This window comes from Hydractinia symbiolongicarpus, chromosome 12 (genome assembly GCF_029227915.1).
Source record: "Hydractinia symbiolongicarpus strain clone_291-10 chromosome 12, HSymV2.1, whole genome shotgun sequence".
In the NCBI taxonomy this organism is placed as follows: Eukaryota; Metazoa; Cnidaria; class Hydrozoa; order Anthoathecata; family Hydractiniidae; genus Hydractinia; species Hydractinia symbiolongicarpus.
Genome location: NC_079886.1, coordinates 22,944,443 through 22,960,837, shown reverse-complemented (window position 1 = coordinate 22,960,837; position 16,395 = coordinate 22,944,443). Strand labels below are relative to the sequence as shown.

Below are 16,395 nucleotides of genomic sequence, written 5' to 3'. Positions count from 1 at the left end.
TAAATAGGCATCATTCTATAATTTTACAGTCGCTATCATAGCGACTACCACCATACTAAAAAAAGAATGATTTGAGCTTTGTGTAGACATTAAATAATCCTCTGAGGTATATGATTACAAATATGATGCATTCTCTCGCTTGTAAGCCTACCCTGGTTAGCTTGCGATAGACTCTTTTTAAAAGAATAATGAATAATGTAGCAACATGGATATCCTTAACTTTTTGGCAAAAATCAAACTCATATATTCTTAGCATATTTACAGTTATGACTGAAAGATCTGCGCATGCCAACTGGTGTAAAAATCTACCATAAGGTGATGTTTGTTTCAGAAGCCTAATTCAACTGACAGATTTACAACTAGGTTTTGTGGGGAGAAATACTTCAAACAAAACCCGAGAAAGGACATTTTCTATCAATGATAGGATTTATATGAGTTGACAAAGAATAAAAATTCAAACGTTTTCCTTGCAAGCAAGCAAAATTTCAATTTTTTTCTTTCCTTGATTGTTTGCGTTATTGGATAGTCGTATTTGTATTTTTGTGACAAAAATACCGCTTTGGATTATCTCTTTAATAATAGCCGTCGTCTGCCTGTGTGTCAACGAAAGCGGCGTCCCGTAACGGAAACACGAATTTTTTTAAAATGCGCACGAATAGTAAATGCAATATAATTTTAATCACTTTGTTGCAACGGGTAAATATAAAGGACGAGCGAACCCGTGGATTTTTCTACGGGCAACGACTAGTCTATATTATAATACCTGTATACGTCTGTCTGTCTGTCTGTCTGTCACGCAAAATAGTAGCTTAGCTGCGCAAGTAGCGAGACGCACGCAATGCAGTATAAAAAAAACGGGTGAACCCGTGGATTTTGCCACGGGCTAACAACTAGTTAAGTATAATTTCGCTTCAAGCTCCTCTCTGAAAACTAGGGTATGTTAAATGTAGAAAATTGAATGCATACCTCCATAACCTCAACCCTTTTAAAAATCATCCAGAAAAAAAATTGGAAAAGTTGGAATGACGCTGGAGCTTCTACGGTTCTCTGGGCATACGTTCTTTTTATAACAGGAAAAAAGTACTTTAAATGGTGGAAGAGGTGGTAGATTTTAGATTTATTTTTAAAACAACTTATTGAGTGTTAAAAAAGTTGTCCATCTGCAAACACTTGGAAGCTGACTGGTCTTAACATTTAAAGTCGTCAAAATACAAGAGCCATTCGCATGTCCTGACACTAAATGTTGGGAGTGACAGGAAAGGGAGCTTTAACGGAAAGCTTTTAACAACAAACTTAGGCTGTGGAATGCAAGAAAAATAGAATCGATGCAGAAAAGTATTTTTATTGCATTCTTCTTTATTATTATACTTTTGATACATCAATGATTTATAAAAAAAAAAAATATTCCAAGCACATCATGTAAGAATTACCTCCGCGGAACAGCTACCACACAAACTAATTCGTTGGAAGAATACAGAAAATGCAGTCTCTTTTGCTCTGGGTTTTTATAAAATACTCGAAATGTACTTTAAGTTGGCCATTAGGGGGAAATTAAGACAATTTTATTCGTTCGGCGAATTGCAAAATTGCTCGCAATAAAGTTGGATTATCATCTGGCGTTAAATCGGGTTAATTTTTCGCGCTAATATTTGGCCTTAGAGTTAATCATATTGAGTATATATGTTCTATTACAAGTAAAACTAAATGTCGTTGATGTAATAATGTCATCGCGGATGACATTTTAGTATGGATTTTTATGAGACCAATTAAATAAGAAGATTGTAGAAGAAAGATTTTAGGTTCGTGAATTTTTTGTAAAACGAGGAAAATGAAGAATAACCACCATCTTTTGGAAAGAATTAATGTATAATCTTTCAAAGACAATTTTTTTTGTAGAAATGGCTTTTTCACACACAGTGTGCTCAATTTTTTTTATCCGAAAGTATGCTCCCGCTAACTCGTGTTAAAATGCTAGAAAAAAATGATATTTAGCCACGCGCTAATTCGAGTTAAAACAGATGCGTTAATTATACATCGACATTTCCATTAGGCGTTAAAAAATTAACTCCAATTTGCGCAACTAATTAACGCAAATTAACGCCAGAAGGACACCAACCTTTAGTGCGAGCAATTCCGAATCCACGCGTAAGTGTGCTGTACAATATAGCTATTGTTATCTAAAGAAAAAATAAATAAAAAAACGAATCTGATTATTAAATCTAATTATTTCTAATTATTAAAAATTCATAATAAAAACTTTCGTGCAACGGAATCTCTCAAACTCAATTTATACAATTTATCCATGCACACTTCTTTCTTCACTGGATGGTGTACTATCGTAGAAGTTCTGTATCTGCAGCTGTTCTCATTTTCGTTCATACGAAATTGATCACAATGAGTCACATCAACACCAGATTTTAAGGCTAAAATTCCAATGTACGCATCATCTATACTAATGATTTTGAATCGTTCAGAGTTATTCACAAATATCTCCACATTTGATTTTGACAAGATATAACCTCCACCAGAACAGTACCTCGGGTAAACAGACTTGCTATATTCTTCTTTACTTATGCCGTATTTGCCTGAGCGCTTAACAAACGCTCTGAAGATGACGTTACCGATATACAGTTGCTGAGAGCCGTACTTTTGTAACAACTCAAATACTCTTCCCACATTGACAAAGACATCGTCATCTCCTTTTAGTAAGTACTTAAATTGACAATATCGTATTGCCCATTCAAAACCCATAAGTACTTTCAAGGCGAGCTTGTAAAAATCTTCCTCAACAGCACCCAAAATTATATCGTTGTGATTTTTAGTTTCTTCTTGTAAAGCAGAAAAGGATTTTGCATCTTCAGGTTTGCCAACTAAAAAAAATGATTTCCATCTGTTCTTAGCATCGTTTCCCCATTTATTTCGAATAATGTTTCGTCGTTCGACGTGGTCCACGTGCGTCGTAATAAGAATCAAGAGTTCATATTCGAAAACACATTTCATCGTGCTAATTAGACTAGTCTTATGATTGTTGTTTGTTTCTGGAAATAACTTTTCGTCGTTCAAGAAAGTACCGTTGGTATCTGTAGACTTATACTGTTGCTTAGCGAAAGTTCGAGTCGTCGTCTCGTTTACAAAGTTACGGGCTGCTGGGCTCACACTAAAATATGCACATGAACTAGAGGCTTTTTCAAAATACATTTTCAACTGCATATTGTTACCAAACACTGCGATTGTAATCAACGACGCCCATATTAAACTTAAAGCAAACCCACAACCTCTTCTTTGTGAAAAATTCCATATAGTTATCATAACTGCGACTGATGTTCGTATGTGTTTTTTTCTGTTATGCGCTATGATAGCTACCTGCCATCTATGTACCTATGTCCAAACGTGCTGTCTAAATGATAATTGGCTTCAAATTTTTTTTTTCTTAATTATCTGCGTGACTACATATCTAGAATACGTTATTATTAATGTATATAGACACAAAATTAAAAACAAAGACGGAATTAATAAAATAACAAGTAATTTGAGCATTTGGGAGACAATTAAAGTGCTGAATTAACTTATACCTTTCAGTAATTTTTACATTCAGTTAAATTTTTTTAATGACTTCTATAAAACATTAAATCGACAATAAAAGTTTTTTGTCATTTACAAAATTTTACCGTCCTGCATTAGTAGATTCACGTCAATACATCAGTAAGTAAGTATGTAACGGGAAGTTTTTACATTCTTGCATATTCCATCCCAACGATTGATTTTTTTCCTCCGACTGTAACTATGTTACATTCCCCCCAGAGATTCGTATAACATTGCTTTTACTTGCTTGCCTGCAACACAAGCCGGCTAGCGGTTAGTAGATGGCATCAAATGGACTGACAACACCACATTTAATGTTCCTTATGATTACAAGCCGACTGCACTACCACTAAACCATCTCCACTTATGTTACCCATGATTTGTTAAGATATTGAGTTGTACTTTTAAGTTTAAGACAAAATAGAAATAACCGACGTTATCACCTGGGACCAAAATGGGTCCAATTTCCTACACCTGGGTCAATCCACTCGTTTCGGAACAGACAGGTTAATTACCTCATTAAAACACCTTTAAACCCCGATACCTCTGTAACAGTTCGTCAAAAGCCGCGATCCTATACATTTTCATTATCTGCGTTTCAAGCTACACATTGAAGACAACCGGTAAGCAAATTTCTGAAAAAGATTTTTTGTATCGTGGGTGATTGATGATGTCGTCAGAATTCAAACGGCGAATCTTTTCAATTGTTCTTCTGCCTAAGTGGATTTTTTCACGGGCTTATCAGCTGCAGTGTCCAGTATCCTTGTAGCGGATATACTTAATAGCTGAAACTTCAATTTACACCAATTTGGGACGAGCCTTTATGTTGCGAACACCTCTCTATATCGGAGGTCCCTATGTTGTCCGCCATAGAGAGGTTTCATTGTAGTTTCTAAATATTTAACAAATTAAAATTTCTTAAGTTGGTAGTGTCGGATATGAAATTGGAATGTTTTTTGAATATATACATTGACATCAAAATTATTGCATCATCCTGAATGGCAAAGCAATTTCTACATCTGCGCGGTGCCAGTCAACGCAAACTTTAAAAAATCTAAAAGAGAATAAATGAGGAAATGGGGTTGTTTATCTTTTTATTTATTTATTAGGTGGATTTTGCCCCCTGTGACAATTTTTTTAAATAAGTCCTTTGTGTTATTTTTGATGGCTATGATACTTTTCCGTGCCAATTTTTGGTCCCACACTTCTCAGAGGCTTTCATATTGGCAATTACTCTAAACTACCCTTAATAATCTCTCTGAAATCTTTATAATCAGGAAAATATAATAACTCTCGTTAGGATTATTCTTAGAACTTGAAACTTACAACACAACGTTATTTTATCAAGTAAAATCCTTCTGTATATTTTGGACGCGTGATTAATTCGATTTTCCAATTTTTCCTGGACCGAATAGGGTTTAGCCAAACCCTGTGACTGGTAATATTTGCATGAATTATATCGTTTTCTTTGGTAGTTCAGTCTGAAAACGTTTCATTTAACTGACACCAGAAATGAAAACAATGCAAGGAGTAGATGAAAGGCGTTTAACTTGTAACTATAAAACACTTGTTCAATATGGCAATAAAAATTTACCTGTAACTACATACTCTATAAATTATGAAATACTAGAACAGTTCACCACTACTTGCCCCAAGTGCTCCTCCTAAGAGGTAAATCAAGTCTAAATTGAAATAAAACTATCAAAAAGCGTGTCCTTTTCCCCGAGCTTACTTCAACATAATGTTTACATATGTCTAAATCTTTATGATTTACACCCTCTATGATCGGAAGTCCGATCGGGGAGAAACATTTTCTGTTGATTCACCTATACGTAATATAACTTTTTTTTGTATTAAAATGATAGAAAATGGGGCATGGTCCGGATGACGGAATCAACTTTTATTGGCTGACCTACAAATACTAATTGCTAATATCATGGTAACTGTGTTTGCCCACTACCCAAACGTTATGTAAAATAAAACAACATGCGTCCTTTCTGAAGCAGCAGCTTGTAATGTATTTCAACCATTCTCAAGGGCACATTTCCATGCTCTAACTATGGTAAGTATTTCGTCGCTGAGAATGCTAGTTTGTTTTGTGTCTAATAATTGCAAATATTCCTTCTTCTATTTTGTAAAAATGGGGCAAAAGGCGTCATTTTTAATTTGCTTTAACAGTGTTTTTCTTTTTAGTTGTATAATTTTAAGGTTTTCAAAGCCTGCATTGATACACAACTGGATTCCCAACGCTACAAAGTTGCTCTGTAATAGCATGATGAAAGTTTTTGGCAGTGAAACACGCATCAGTGCGTTGTCAGTTATAGTAGTGAGGAAACTTATAAAATTTAGAAAGACGGAGAGGGTTTTGGCTCATATCAGAGAAACGGTTTCTTCAATTTAGAATGATGTTCTTCATGTCTCTTATGTTTAGTTTCTTCATCGAAAACTATACTGGGAATCTGTGCCAACAAAGTTGTTGTTTTCGTAAATATAAACAAGAAAATGAAAGGTTAGCTTTTGATTCAGGTTTATATGTTCATTGAAAATATCTTGTTTGCCACCACTGCGAAATGACAGTAAGCGTGCCTTTCGTTGCGTCATTACAGTTTAATAGAAATTTCTGAAAATTGTCAAACTCCTGCATTGTTTATGTCAGTTGCATTGCTCATAAACTTTATTTACATTTAGAGTAAAACTGTAACATAATGGTGTGTATAAAGAGGAACAGCTTTTAACTGATAAACATTCCGAAATTTAATTGTTAAATGGAATGAAATCTATATTATAATACCCGTATGCGTCTTTCTGTCTGTCACGAAAAATGGTAGTTTAGCTGCGCAAGTAGCGAGAACCACGCAGTGCGGTATAAAGAGGACAGGCGAACCCGTGGATTTTTCCACAGGCTAACGACTAGTATATATCTAACACTTTTGCGAATAATGGAATTCAGGTAGAGGTGAGTAACACTTAAATAATACAAAAACATCCTATTCGTAAACCAACACACACATACACTTACGTACGTAATAATTTTTTTTTGATAAAATACACTGTTGTAATAAAAAAGACATCATTATTGTGACAAAGTAGTAATCCTTTCCAGCTAGAAAATAGCCCGAGAACAATTGCGTGGAACCCAGGCTTATAAAAGCCATAAAAAGTTAGACCTTTTATATAGCGTCAGAATTTTTTTTCAAATAACACACTTGTATGCAAACATCATTTGTAAGAGCAAGTAAAATCTGACCTGAGGTTGGCTGTTCTTGTTTTGCGAGAATTTTTCAGCCTGGTTACTTATTATTATGTTTTTATTCATGCCATTTTTTTATCGCATAACTACCTACTTTGGCTTCTTTTATTTTGTTTTTCATGTGTCTGACACACACATTCTCAAACGATGCGCTTAATTTAAGGTAAATGCAGGAATGAAATTCAAGAATTAAAAAATAATGAAGTTAGCATCAAATTAATTATGTCATTAAAATTTTGTCAAATTTTATTTCTCTTATCAAGGGTCGTGTGCATTTTGAATTTCATGTTAATTGCTAGCTCTTCAACGGGACCAAAATTTGTACTAATTGCACAGCTGCATCAATAACGTAAATATGGCTTGTTGGAATATGCAATTGACAGAACTTAACATAGACAATAAAATAGTAAGTGCAGCCAACATTCAAAAAGGAGAAAAAAATGATGAAAATATTACTTCGATATTGTTTTTTTGTCTTCTCAAAAGAAACAACTCCATACCAAGTAATAGTTATTTGTTCGATTTAATATTTTTAGGCTAATAAACAACTTCGTCCCCAGAGCTTTTTAAATTGCGACCTATAAATCTATAAAGCCCTGGGGACGAGGTTATTTGTCTAACAAGAGGTGAATTCTTTTGGTCTCACCTTACGTGAAATCTTTGACGAGATGTTTTAAAAACGGATAACAAAGATAAAAGCATTCATAAAATTTAATCACGTCAAAAGTTTTATTTGATTTGGTTTAAGCAGAATACTTTTTAACCTGACCATCTGGGTACTATGGCGGTCACGAACTTGAAACACGTTAAATTTGAATATATAAGCGAAATTTAAATGAGGTTGTTGTTATTGGTTTTGCAAAAAGTTTGGTCAGATAAAAATGTGTTCGGTAAATAAGCCTTATTGTGCCCGATGACACACATTTTCTTACGTTTTCCGAATTGCAGTTTTTTTTTAAATTTTATAATTTCGATGTTTTGACTTTTATTCAGCATAATTTGATTGGTGTGTGTATAAATTTTCAACATAATCCGACATGCGAATGTTGTTTTAGTAGTAATAATGTTACGTTCAAAATCTTCTTAATATTCGCTTGTAGAGGTACTCTTGTAGTACAAAGTTAGACTGCTAAACAGGTTGTTTGTTTGCTGTATAAATCTAATGATTTCATATTTTATTAAATTTCATGGAGAATTTCAAAAATGACGTTTATTTTGTGTGATAGAGTTGAGAAAAAGCAGCGGTACATCAAAGAAGACTAATTCGGGCCAAGGGTATTTATTGATAAGATATAAAATAGAAAATAGGAAAACAAAGAGAAAATATCGTGTATTTTTAACGGGAAATGTTTCGAATAAGTATTTTACACTTATAAAAAGAACTTTAAAATAATTTTAAAAAAACAAGGCAATGACTGATAGTCGCAAAATTTCCAAGCGATATAGCTATTTGCAAAATTATGTGTTCCAATCTTAATTGAAAGTCATTCGAGTTATGAGCTAAATATTTAGCTAGAATGCCAATAACTTACATCTTTGAAAAATAATTCGTTTTATTACTATTATCATTATTATTATTATTTTCTTTTTTATTATTAGTAGTAAAAATAATTCAAAAACCAAAGTTCTTCGTATAAATAAAATATGATCCATTACGTACTTTCGCTTAAGCTATGATTAAATAACTTGCTCATGCAGCTAACTGACTTTACAGGATGATGAACAATTGTATTCGCTTTGTAAACACAACCTTTTTCGTTCTCAAACATTTTAAAATTGTCATCATGGTATACATCAATGCCACATTTTAGTGCTAATTCCCCAATATATGCGTCGTCTATACTAATAGACTTCACATAATCGAACCTAGCCAACATAATCTCAACGACGTCTCTTGATAAAATAAAACCGCCTCCAGAACAATATCGTGGGTATCGTTTCTTTGGAAAATCTGCTTTGGATATACCATACCTTCCACTTCGAAATACTTTTGCTTCATACTGGACATTGCCAGCATAAAGTTCTTTTTTAGGTACTTCATCGTCCTGCACAAATGAAAATAATCTGGGGAAATTTATAAATACATCGTCGTCACCTTTGAGAAGATATTTGAATTTACAATATTTGACAGCCCATTCAAAGCCCATTTGAACTTTCGCTGTGAGATTATAAAAGTCTTCGTATACATCGCCAAGGATTAGATCTTCGTGTATTGCAACTTCATTACGTAATATTCTCATGTTGTACGGGTTGCGAGAACGACCAACTAAAAATGCAGTTCGCCATCGTCCTCTTGGGTCATTTGCCCAAGTATTTCGTATAGAATGTCTTCTACCAAAATGAGATATATGTGTTGTAATTAAAATTAAGAAAGTAAACTCATGCTGACACTTAGATTGTGTGACCAGGCATGTCTTATGTCTTTTACTTCTGTTAGAAAACAAATCTTCAACGGCTTCTAATTCATTTACACCAGTCCAGAAGGAACTAGCTTTTGTAACATTAAAGCTAGCTTTAATTATTTCCGCATTGTGACGTGCAATCTGAGTTCTACGCACGTTGTCATTTAAACGTTTTTGTATCGATTCTACTCGCTCCTCTATCGATTGTATCCGGTTAATGATATCAACATAAAATAAGCTATGAATAGTTTTACCCGAATGAAAGAATTTCTGCCGACTGGAGAGAAATAATAATACGGACGCAGTACACAGGCATGTGAATATTATGAATCGGTTTCGTGCCGATTGAATGCTAAACATAGTCGACATTCGCTTTCGTTGCTTTTCGTACTTCATCACGATTTCTCAGCGTAGATGGCCAAAGAGTAGGTAGCCAAACACGTATCGCTAAATGCGTTCTCGAGTTTTATTGTTCACAGTTCCGTTTGAAATTAATTACTAACCTTGAAATAAAAAATAACATTTGGTCAAACAAACACTATCCTTGCTGTAACTTTTTCGTTATTTTTAAAATCTTGTATACATATTAAGCTTGGTTTCGCTCTAGCGCTAATGAGCGGTAACTAGCGATAAAAAAATAAGCGGTAACTTTTTCTTTCGTGGAAACTGAAAAAGAAGTCCGCTACCGCTTGCTAGGGATAAATTTTTTCACGAGCGATAACTACAGGAATTACTGAGGCTGTCAAAAACGCCTATTATATATATATATGAAAATTCTTTTAGAAGTTAAAAATTAAATATGGTTTTCAGAATTTATAGTTTTTTTTGCCTTATCCGACAATTTTCTTCTGGTGATATTTCTTTGTTCAGAAAGTGATGGAAAGTCTTATTTTCTTGAAAGTGTACAATTTTTTTTTTAGATTTCGTATCTTATATAGAGAAGTTTTATTGTAATAAAGTGCTTTTGTATGTAAAAACTGTTTTTGTGAAAAAATGACTGAAAAAATAACATGACAAGCTCTCGGTATTCAAGAAAACAATCTCTTTTTTTATAAATGTCACGAACCCAAAAACGATGTTTTCTCTTTTCTTTTTCTTTTCATTAAAAATAAAAAAATATCCAAGTAAAGATAAATCTTCTTCCTCTGAATCCATGCTTTCAACTGAAGCTTTAAAAAATTGAAGTTAGAAAAAGAAATAAACAAAGATTAACAATAATGACCGCTACGTAACCGCTAGGTGGAAACCAAGCTTTATTGAATAAATCTAAATCTCTTTAATTATTAAGAATTGGACGTCATTCGTTATTCCAACCGCGCGACATGAGTTTGAGTAAAATATTATAATTATATGCTTAAAAAAGGTTTTACAAGATCGCTTTAAAATTGATTAGATTCAAAACAAAATAAGAATGATTCGTGTTATTATCGGGTTAATTTTGAAAAAAAACATTTTTCATTGCACCAATACATTAAATATTAAATAATACATAAAATATTAAATAACATTTCAGCTACGTATTTTGTGAAAGAACTAAAAGTATTTAGTTAAGTTTAGAAAGATGGGTCAAAGCAATGGCTGCTTTCAGTTAGAATTGCAAAGAGTTAGTTATAGTTAAAATAAAATGATATAATATTTTTTCAGTCGTTACTGCGGTTGTTATGCACTGATGCGTTTTCTAATTTCATTTAATTCCTCTTGCGTTAGAATGACTTTGAATAACTAAAATATTTTAAATAACGTTTATGAGTAAGTAGAAATATAATAGATTAGTTTCTTATACCACGCTGTTCGTCCAAAAACGACATCAATAGGAAATTTAATGCTTCTATGCACCAGAAAGAGTCGTCCTCCTGTTAGTAGATTTACAAAATGACAGAATTAAGTATATGTCTAGAAAAGCAATTATAAATTTGTATAATAAATCTTTTACATATACTATCCGACAACAGCAGTGATATATACATGAAGGCTATAAATTGTTATCTGAAAGTCTCATTCACAGAGCTTTGTGTATAATTCCTTATTTTATTATTGTTGTTGTTTGGAGCATGCTTTTGTCAGAGTAAAACACACAAAATAAAAGATTTCTTACTGCTTATATTAATGGGTACTATTTTAATTTTTGTATTTTTTGACCCCCACATATACTTACGTTTTTACTTGTACAGAAAAAAATACACGATAATTTTCAGTTTAAAAAATGTCCAAGTTCTTTAGGTTTCGGGAACTTTAACTTTTTGCTATGATATATTCAGTTTAAAGGGAAAAAATAATATCTCGACCGTAACAAATTTTTAGACAAATTAATTTCACTAAATTAAACTTTTTTTAGACTGAAAATACAACTTATACCAATTGCGAAGATAATTCATCTAGCTTTAAAAAAAATAGTGAGATTGTGAAAAACAACTTAACTGAACCTATGTAATATATTGTTAGCCAATATTTTATGTAAACAAACCCTTATTTACCATCTTTATTTTTTATTGCTGCTTGTCACAATCAATTCTCAGTTAGCACACAAAAATTTAGAAATAACAAACAGAAAAAATTAAACTTTGAACATAGTTAACAAACATTTGCACCCCGCTTAAGTCAGAATAACAATTTTCGAATAACAATTATGTCTGCTTAAGTTTTTTCTACATAAACTACCAATTAACAGGATAATTTTAGCAAAATTTATCATGTGGCTATTGGCTACTATTATCTATCGCAGACGAAATTACTAAAATGACTTCCAAGATTCCCCAAGCTCCCCTTTTCTCTATTTTAATGTTAATGTCTCGGGTTGCCCAACACACCGCTTTAGTTGCAATAATCTGCACTTTATGAATCACATCTTGACAAGGAGGAAAGTCGCCATCGTTTCCATATTTAGGGTCACGTCGTAACACCGAGATTCAAGGAGGTAAAGTTAAACGAACGAAAAAGATAAGTAATAAAGATAGTAATTAACATTATTTTAAAAATTAACCAAAAAAACTAAAACTTTCTACTTTGTTAACAACACCTACTTGTGTAAGTTCTTTCGAATATGCTACTGACACTGGCGTAATATTTTATTTTGGCTACTAATCTAAAACAAATTAAGAAAATATTATTATTAAACATCAACCCCTTGTCTCTCAACCCAAAAAATCACAACTAATTAAGAAAAAAAACAATGAATAGTTGACCACAGAAGTCTTTACTTCCGATTCTTATTCCCTTAACAAATACCTTTTTAGGAACAAAGTGTTTATAAAGAGGATTCAAAAAAGTGATAAAGTCGATTAGCTAGAAGTGAAGTGAGAAAAACGGAAGTAACTGATGAAAAACAGCTTATGTCAACATTTTTATGAGTCATAACTACTGATCATGACCTTATTTTGGATCACGTTTATATAATAATAAACACAGAAACGTGAAAAATGACTTTTAACAAATATTTAACAAAAGGATATATGAGACACCTTATAGTCACCTATATCCACCAATACTTGAGAAATTTAGAATAAAAAAAGTCTGTATATTAGAGCTTCCTGTTAACAACATACGCGATTTTGAAGGTTTGGGGAAACAGTTTCTTTTTGGATTCTGCGCAATTAGTGCGTAAATTATGCGCATGCGCTGTAAATGACGCGCATGTAAAAAAAAACATAAATCAAACGATAACACAAATACCATAAATTTTCTACCTTCAAACTCTTTAAACTCTTTGAAACATAAATCTTTCTGGAGAATTGTAAATATATATTCTCCAAGTGACATAACTTTTCCTTTTATTCAACCCTTCATCTTATATGCTTTAATTTGAGTCACAATATGCTACCACGAATTCACTCCAGTTTCTTTCTTCTTTTGTATAAAACCTACGTTTCTTTTTAATAAACAGATGAATAGAAGTTATTTAGATAAGCTGTATGACGTATATATATAAAAAAGATGTTTTAAAAAGATCACTGACTTTACAATATGGTTATAACAAGATGAAAGTAAGATTACTTAGTGTGTTAAAAGTTATCTGCATGGGAAAGATTAATCGATTAAAAAAGCTCTTTTTTATCATTCCATGTGTCGATAATAAACATCCATTGATTTAAAGTATGTTTCAATATGAAACTGATTTTAAAATTATAATAATTAAATTTTCCACGCACAAGCGGTTTTTATTACACGTTACATTACTTTATTTTATTTAAGTATCTTAACGGTATCCTTGGTTTCTCTTAAAGTGTGGTGCAATTTACTTCATTATTCGATTTCGCTTGCGCATGCAAAATTGAAAGAATCTGAGGACGTAGTAATAGATGTAAACTGGTTTCTATTAACTAGAAAACAACGTCACAGTGGCTTTATTTCAATTTTAACCACCAAACATCACGGCGACAACCCATGATAAATTAAACTTTCTACAACCTGAATAAAGGCTTTGCAATAAATCTAATTTCAAATACGATTCTTAACATCATATTATACTACGAAAAAGTATTGCCAAATTAAGCTGGCACCCAGCTAAAATTTTAAAAGCGTATTTACTTTATTTATTTATTTATTTGTTTATTTATTTATATACTCATATCGCATGGGTGAATCAACTGCGCAAAAATTTGACTAAAACAAGCTTGTCTAAAGAAAATATAGACTGAAAAATCATAACATTTGATTAGCTACCTGCGTAGTTGGTAATAAAAGGTAAAATATCCTCCAAATTTTAGAGGCACAAAATTAGTAATAATAACAATAATAATAATAATAATAATAATAATAATGCGCCAGCATCAGCACTGTTTACTCTCCTTTTCTTTTCTAAACATGTGTATCAAAATATTGTATCTAAACATTACAATTAAAAACACTTATTAAGTTTTGATATATCAAACGCTAAATGAAATGCCAATGTTTTCTTACCACTATGACATCGAACCATGCTACCGTAAACAACACGAAGCCAGCAACACTATTTTAATAATAATCATAAAGAAAGTCATAAAAATGCTTGTTAGTTACGTGTAAAGTGTTGGGCAGTATATTCTTAATTGCAGGAAATTAGAAAATTTATGATAATAACTACATTGCGTTGTCTGTGTGCCTATCAAAGTGCTGTATGCCACTTTTGTCGGTAAAAACAAGTATTACTCAAATGTCCTATATAGTATAACAAGTTCTTTTGCTTTGGACCTTGAAATTCACCATTTCCAGCCAGCTAATTTTTCTTCATACGTGCTTTTTAAGCAAACCTCAGGAAAAGCGAAACCCATAGTAATGATATATTACTCGACAATTAAGAATTATAATTAGCAGTAATGAAGCGTGTGTGTTGCCATGTGACGTGAGAACAATATCGTGATGCATCAGTTAAGAGCGAACCTAGTTATGGTAAAACTTTACCATTTTAATAAACTCTTTTCGTTCTTGGTTTAATTAATAAGGAAAAAATTAGGAATATAAAATTATTTAGAATTTAAAATTATTTCAAACTTTCTAAGACAGGAATTGTAAATATTTTGCAATAGCTAATTTACGGCTAGTATGTAATATAAAGTTACTGATGACGCGGAGGATTATGTGATGTTGCGGTTTTTAAATGCTTTAAATGTAGCTAGTTACGAAGGCGTATCGCAATACATCAGTAGCCATGACATACATAATACCTACGTCCAGAAATACTGGTAGCCTTGATTCAATAACAATAACTTGCATTCCTTGCGTAGTAATTTCATTTCCATGAATGGATTATTGAGGATATTTTAGTAATTGGTTGTAGCATTTAAAAACGAACAAGGCCGGGATGGTCTAAGAAGGGAACACATTTTATTTTTTAATTGGTATGTGTAGAACAGTGTAAATCCTACCAAAATATTTGCCTTTGCCATTTATGACTCCCACAAAACCATTCAGAAGTTATGGATTAGATATTTAAATTAAAAATATTGTATAAAAATAATATTAATAAAAGTACGCAGAAATAGGAAAATTTGTGTATTGGGAATATTGTTGATAATTTCTCATACAGATGCCTTTGAAAATTTATCTGAATAAAAATATCTTTGTACAGTTCAAGGATATGTTTGTTTGTTACTTAAGTGTAATGTGTATTACTTATGGTTTTGGCGCGAAATATTTTTCGCACAGCTATGTTATTGATTGACTTAATCTTCAACACATGTTATTGCAAAGCGATAAAATATATGTGAACATATGTTCTATTTAAAGGGGAGTTTCTATCAATGCCAAACGCAACAAATTCTGGCAGAGAGCGACTTATGCACATGCGCCGGCGTATTGTTGCGCAATGTATGCTTCCCATCGTCAAATTTCGTAGCTTGAAAATGAAAGTTATCAAAAAAAGCGTGTCCATGTTTCCAATATGAAGGGATTGGATGAGTTATGATCAAGTGTTTCATATGTTTATATATAAAATTTTAACTGTAATCTATTTGAGATAATCGACGTTACTCAAATATTTACTACTGCCATATTGATCAAAAAAATGATTTTATAGAGAGGTTTTCGGCACTCTAGGCTGCTCCGATCCTGGGACAATGAATAGTTAGCTATATCGTACGCCAATGGCGGAAAGTTTTTATTGATTGTTTTTAGAGTTCCTACGAATAATGTTTTAGATGTTATAGTAACAAGGTGTTACTAAGGAGTTTAAAAAATAAAATACAGATCAGATTTGAAAAAATATTGGTCCTGCGAAATGATACAATTTCTGATCTAAATAAATATCAATATTCCTCGTATAACTTGATATCTCTATCGTTAACTCATTAAGCCCTTATCCTCATCTGCCTTTTCCTAACTTTTATCTAGCATTATCGGACTATATTTTTTGTGACACAACGAGTTATAATCACGGGCGTAAAACATTCCAAAGGGTAAACCATTTCAAAGGGTAAACCATACAAATATTTGTTAATTTTAGAATTGTTATTAAAGAAGACGAAATTAACCACTGGCCAAGTTTTATATACTAACAGAAAAGGTGGGGCCATAATATCCCACGGCCCTTTGTCGATTTAAAACATCCCGGTCTTGATAGGCATGCGTGACGTCATTCATTGCGTCGTATAGTAGCGTTTTTTTTTTTTTGGAATTCTGCAACCGTGCAAAGTTTGTCTACTGAAACATAAGTAGCGCGAGATATATGGTTTGCGGTCATGCCCGTCC

General features: G+C 32.4%; 1 protein-coding gene across 1 annotated transcript; it reads right to left on the bottom strand.

Annotated features, from left to right (window-relative positions):
* Positions 1-1,326: 1,326 nt before the first annotated feature.
* On the bottom strand, positions 1,327-15,227 carry LOC130621397 (uncharacterized). The gene is made up of 8 exons (XM_057436682.1): positions 12,918-15,227; positions 12,255-12,316; positions 8,488-9,737; positions 5,357-5,408; positions 5,229-5,264; positions 4,600-4,636; positions 3,669-3,672; positions 1,327-3,378 (listed from the first exon to the last, which is right to left on the bottom strand). The coding sequence occupies exons 3-8, from the start codon at positions 9,628-9,630 to the stop codon at positions 2,245-2,247; spliced, it is 2,406 nt and encodes an 801-aa protein (XP_057292665.1). The 5' UTR covers positions 9,631-9,737; positions 12,255-12,316; positions 12,918-15,227; the 3' UTR covers positions 1,327-2,244.
* Positions 15,228-16,395: the final 1,168 nt, after the last annotated feature.

Coding starts and splice junctions, on each gene's coding strand:
- LOC130621397 (XM_057436682.1), bottom strand. CDS start 9,630: ATGAAGTACGAAAAGCAACGAAAGCGAATGTCGACTATGTTTAGCATT. Junction 5,409..8,487: donor ATAGCTTAAGCGAAAGTACG/TAATGGATCATA, acceptor TATTACGTATAG/GTGAATCAACAGAAAATGTT. Junction 4,637..5,228: donor AGGAGGAGCACTTGGGGCAA/GTAGTGGTGAAC, acceptor ATTCTCTTTTAG/ATTTTTTAAAGTTTGCGTTG.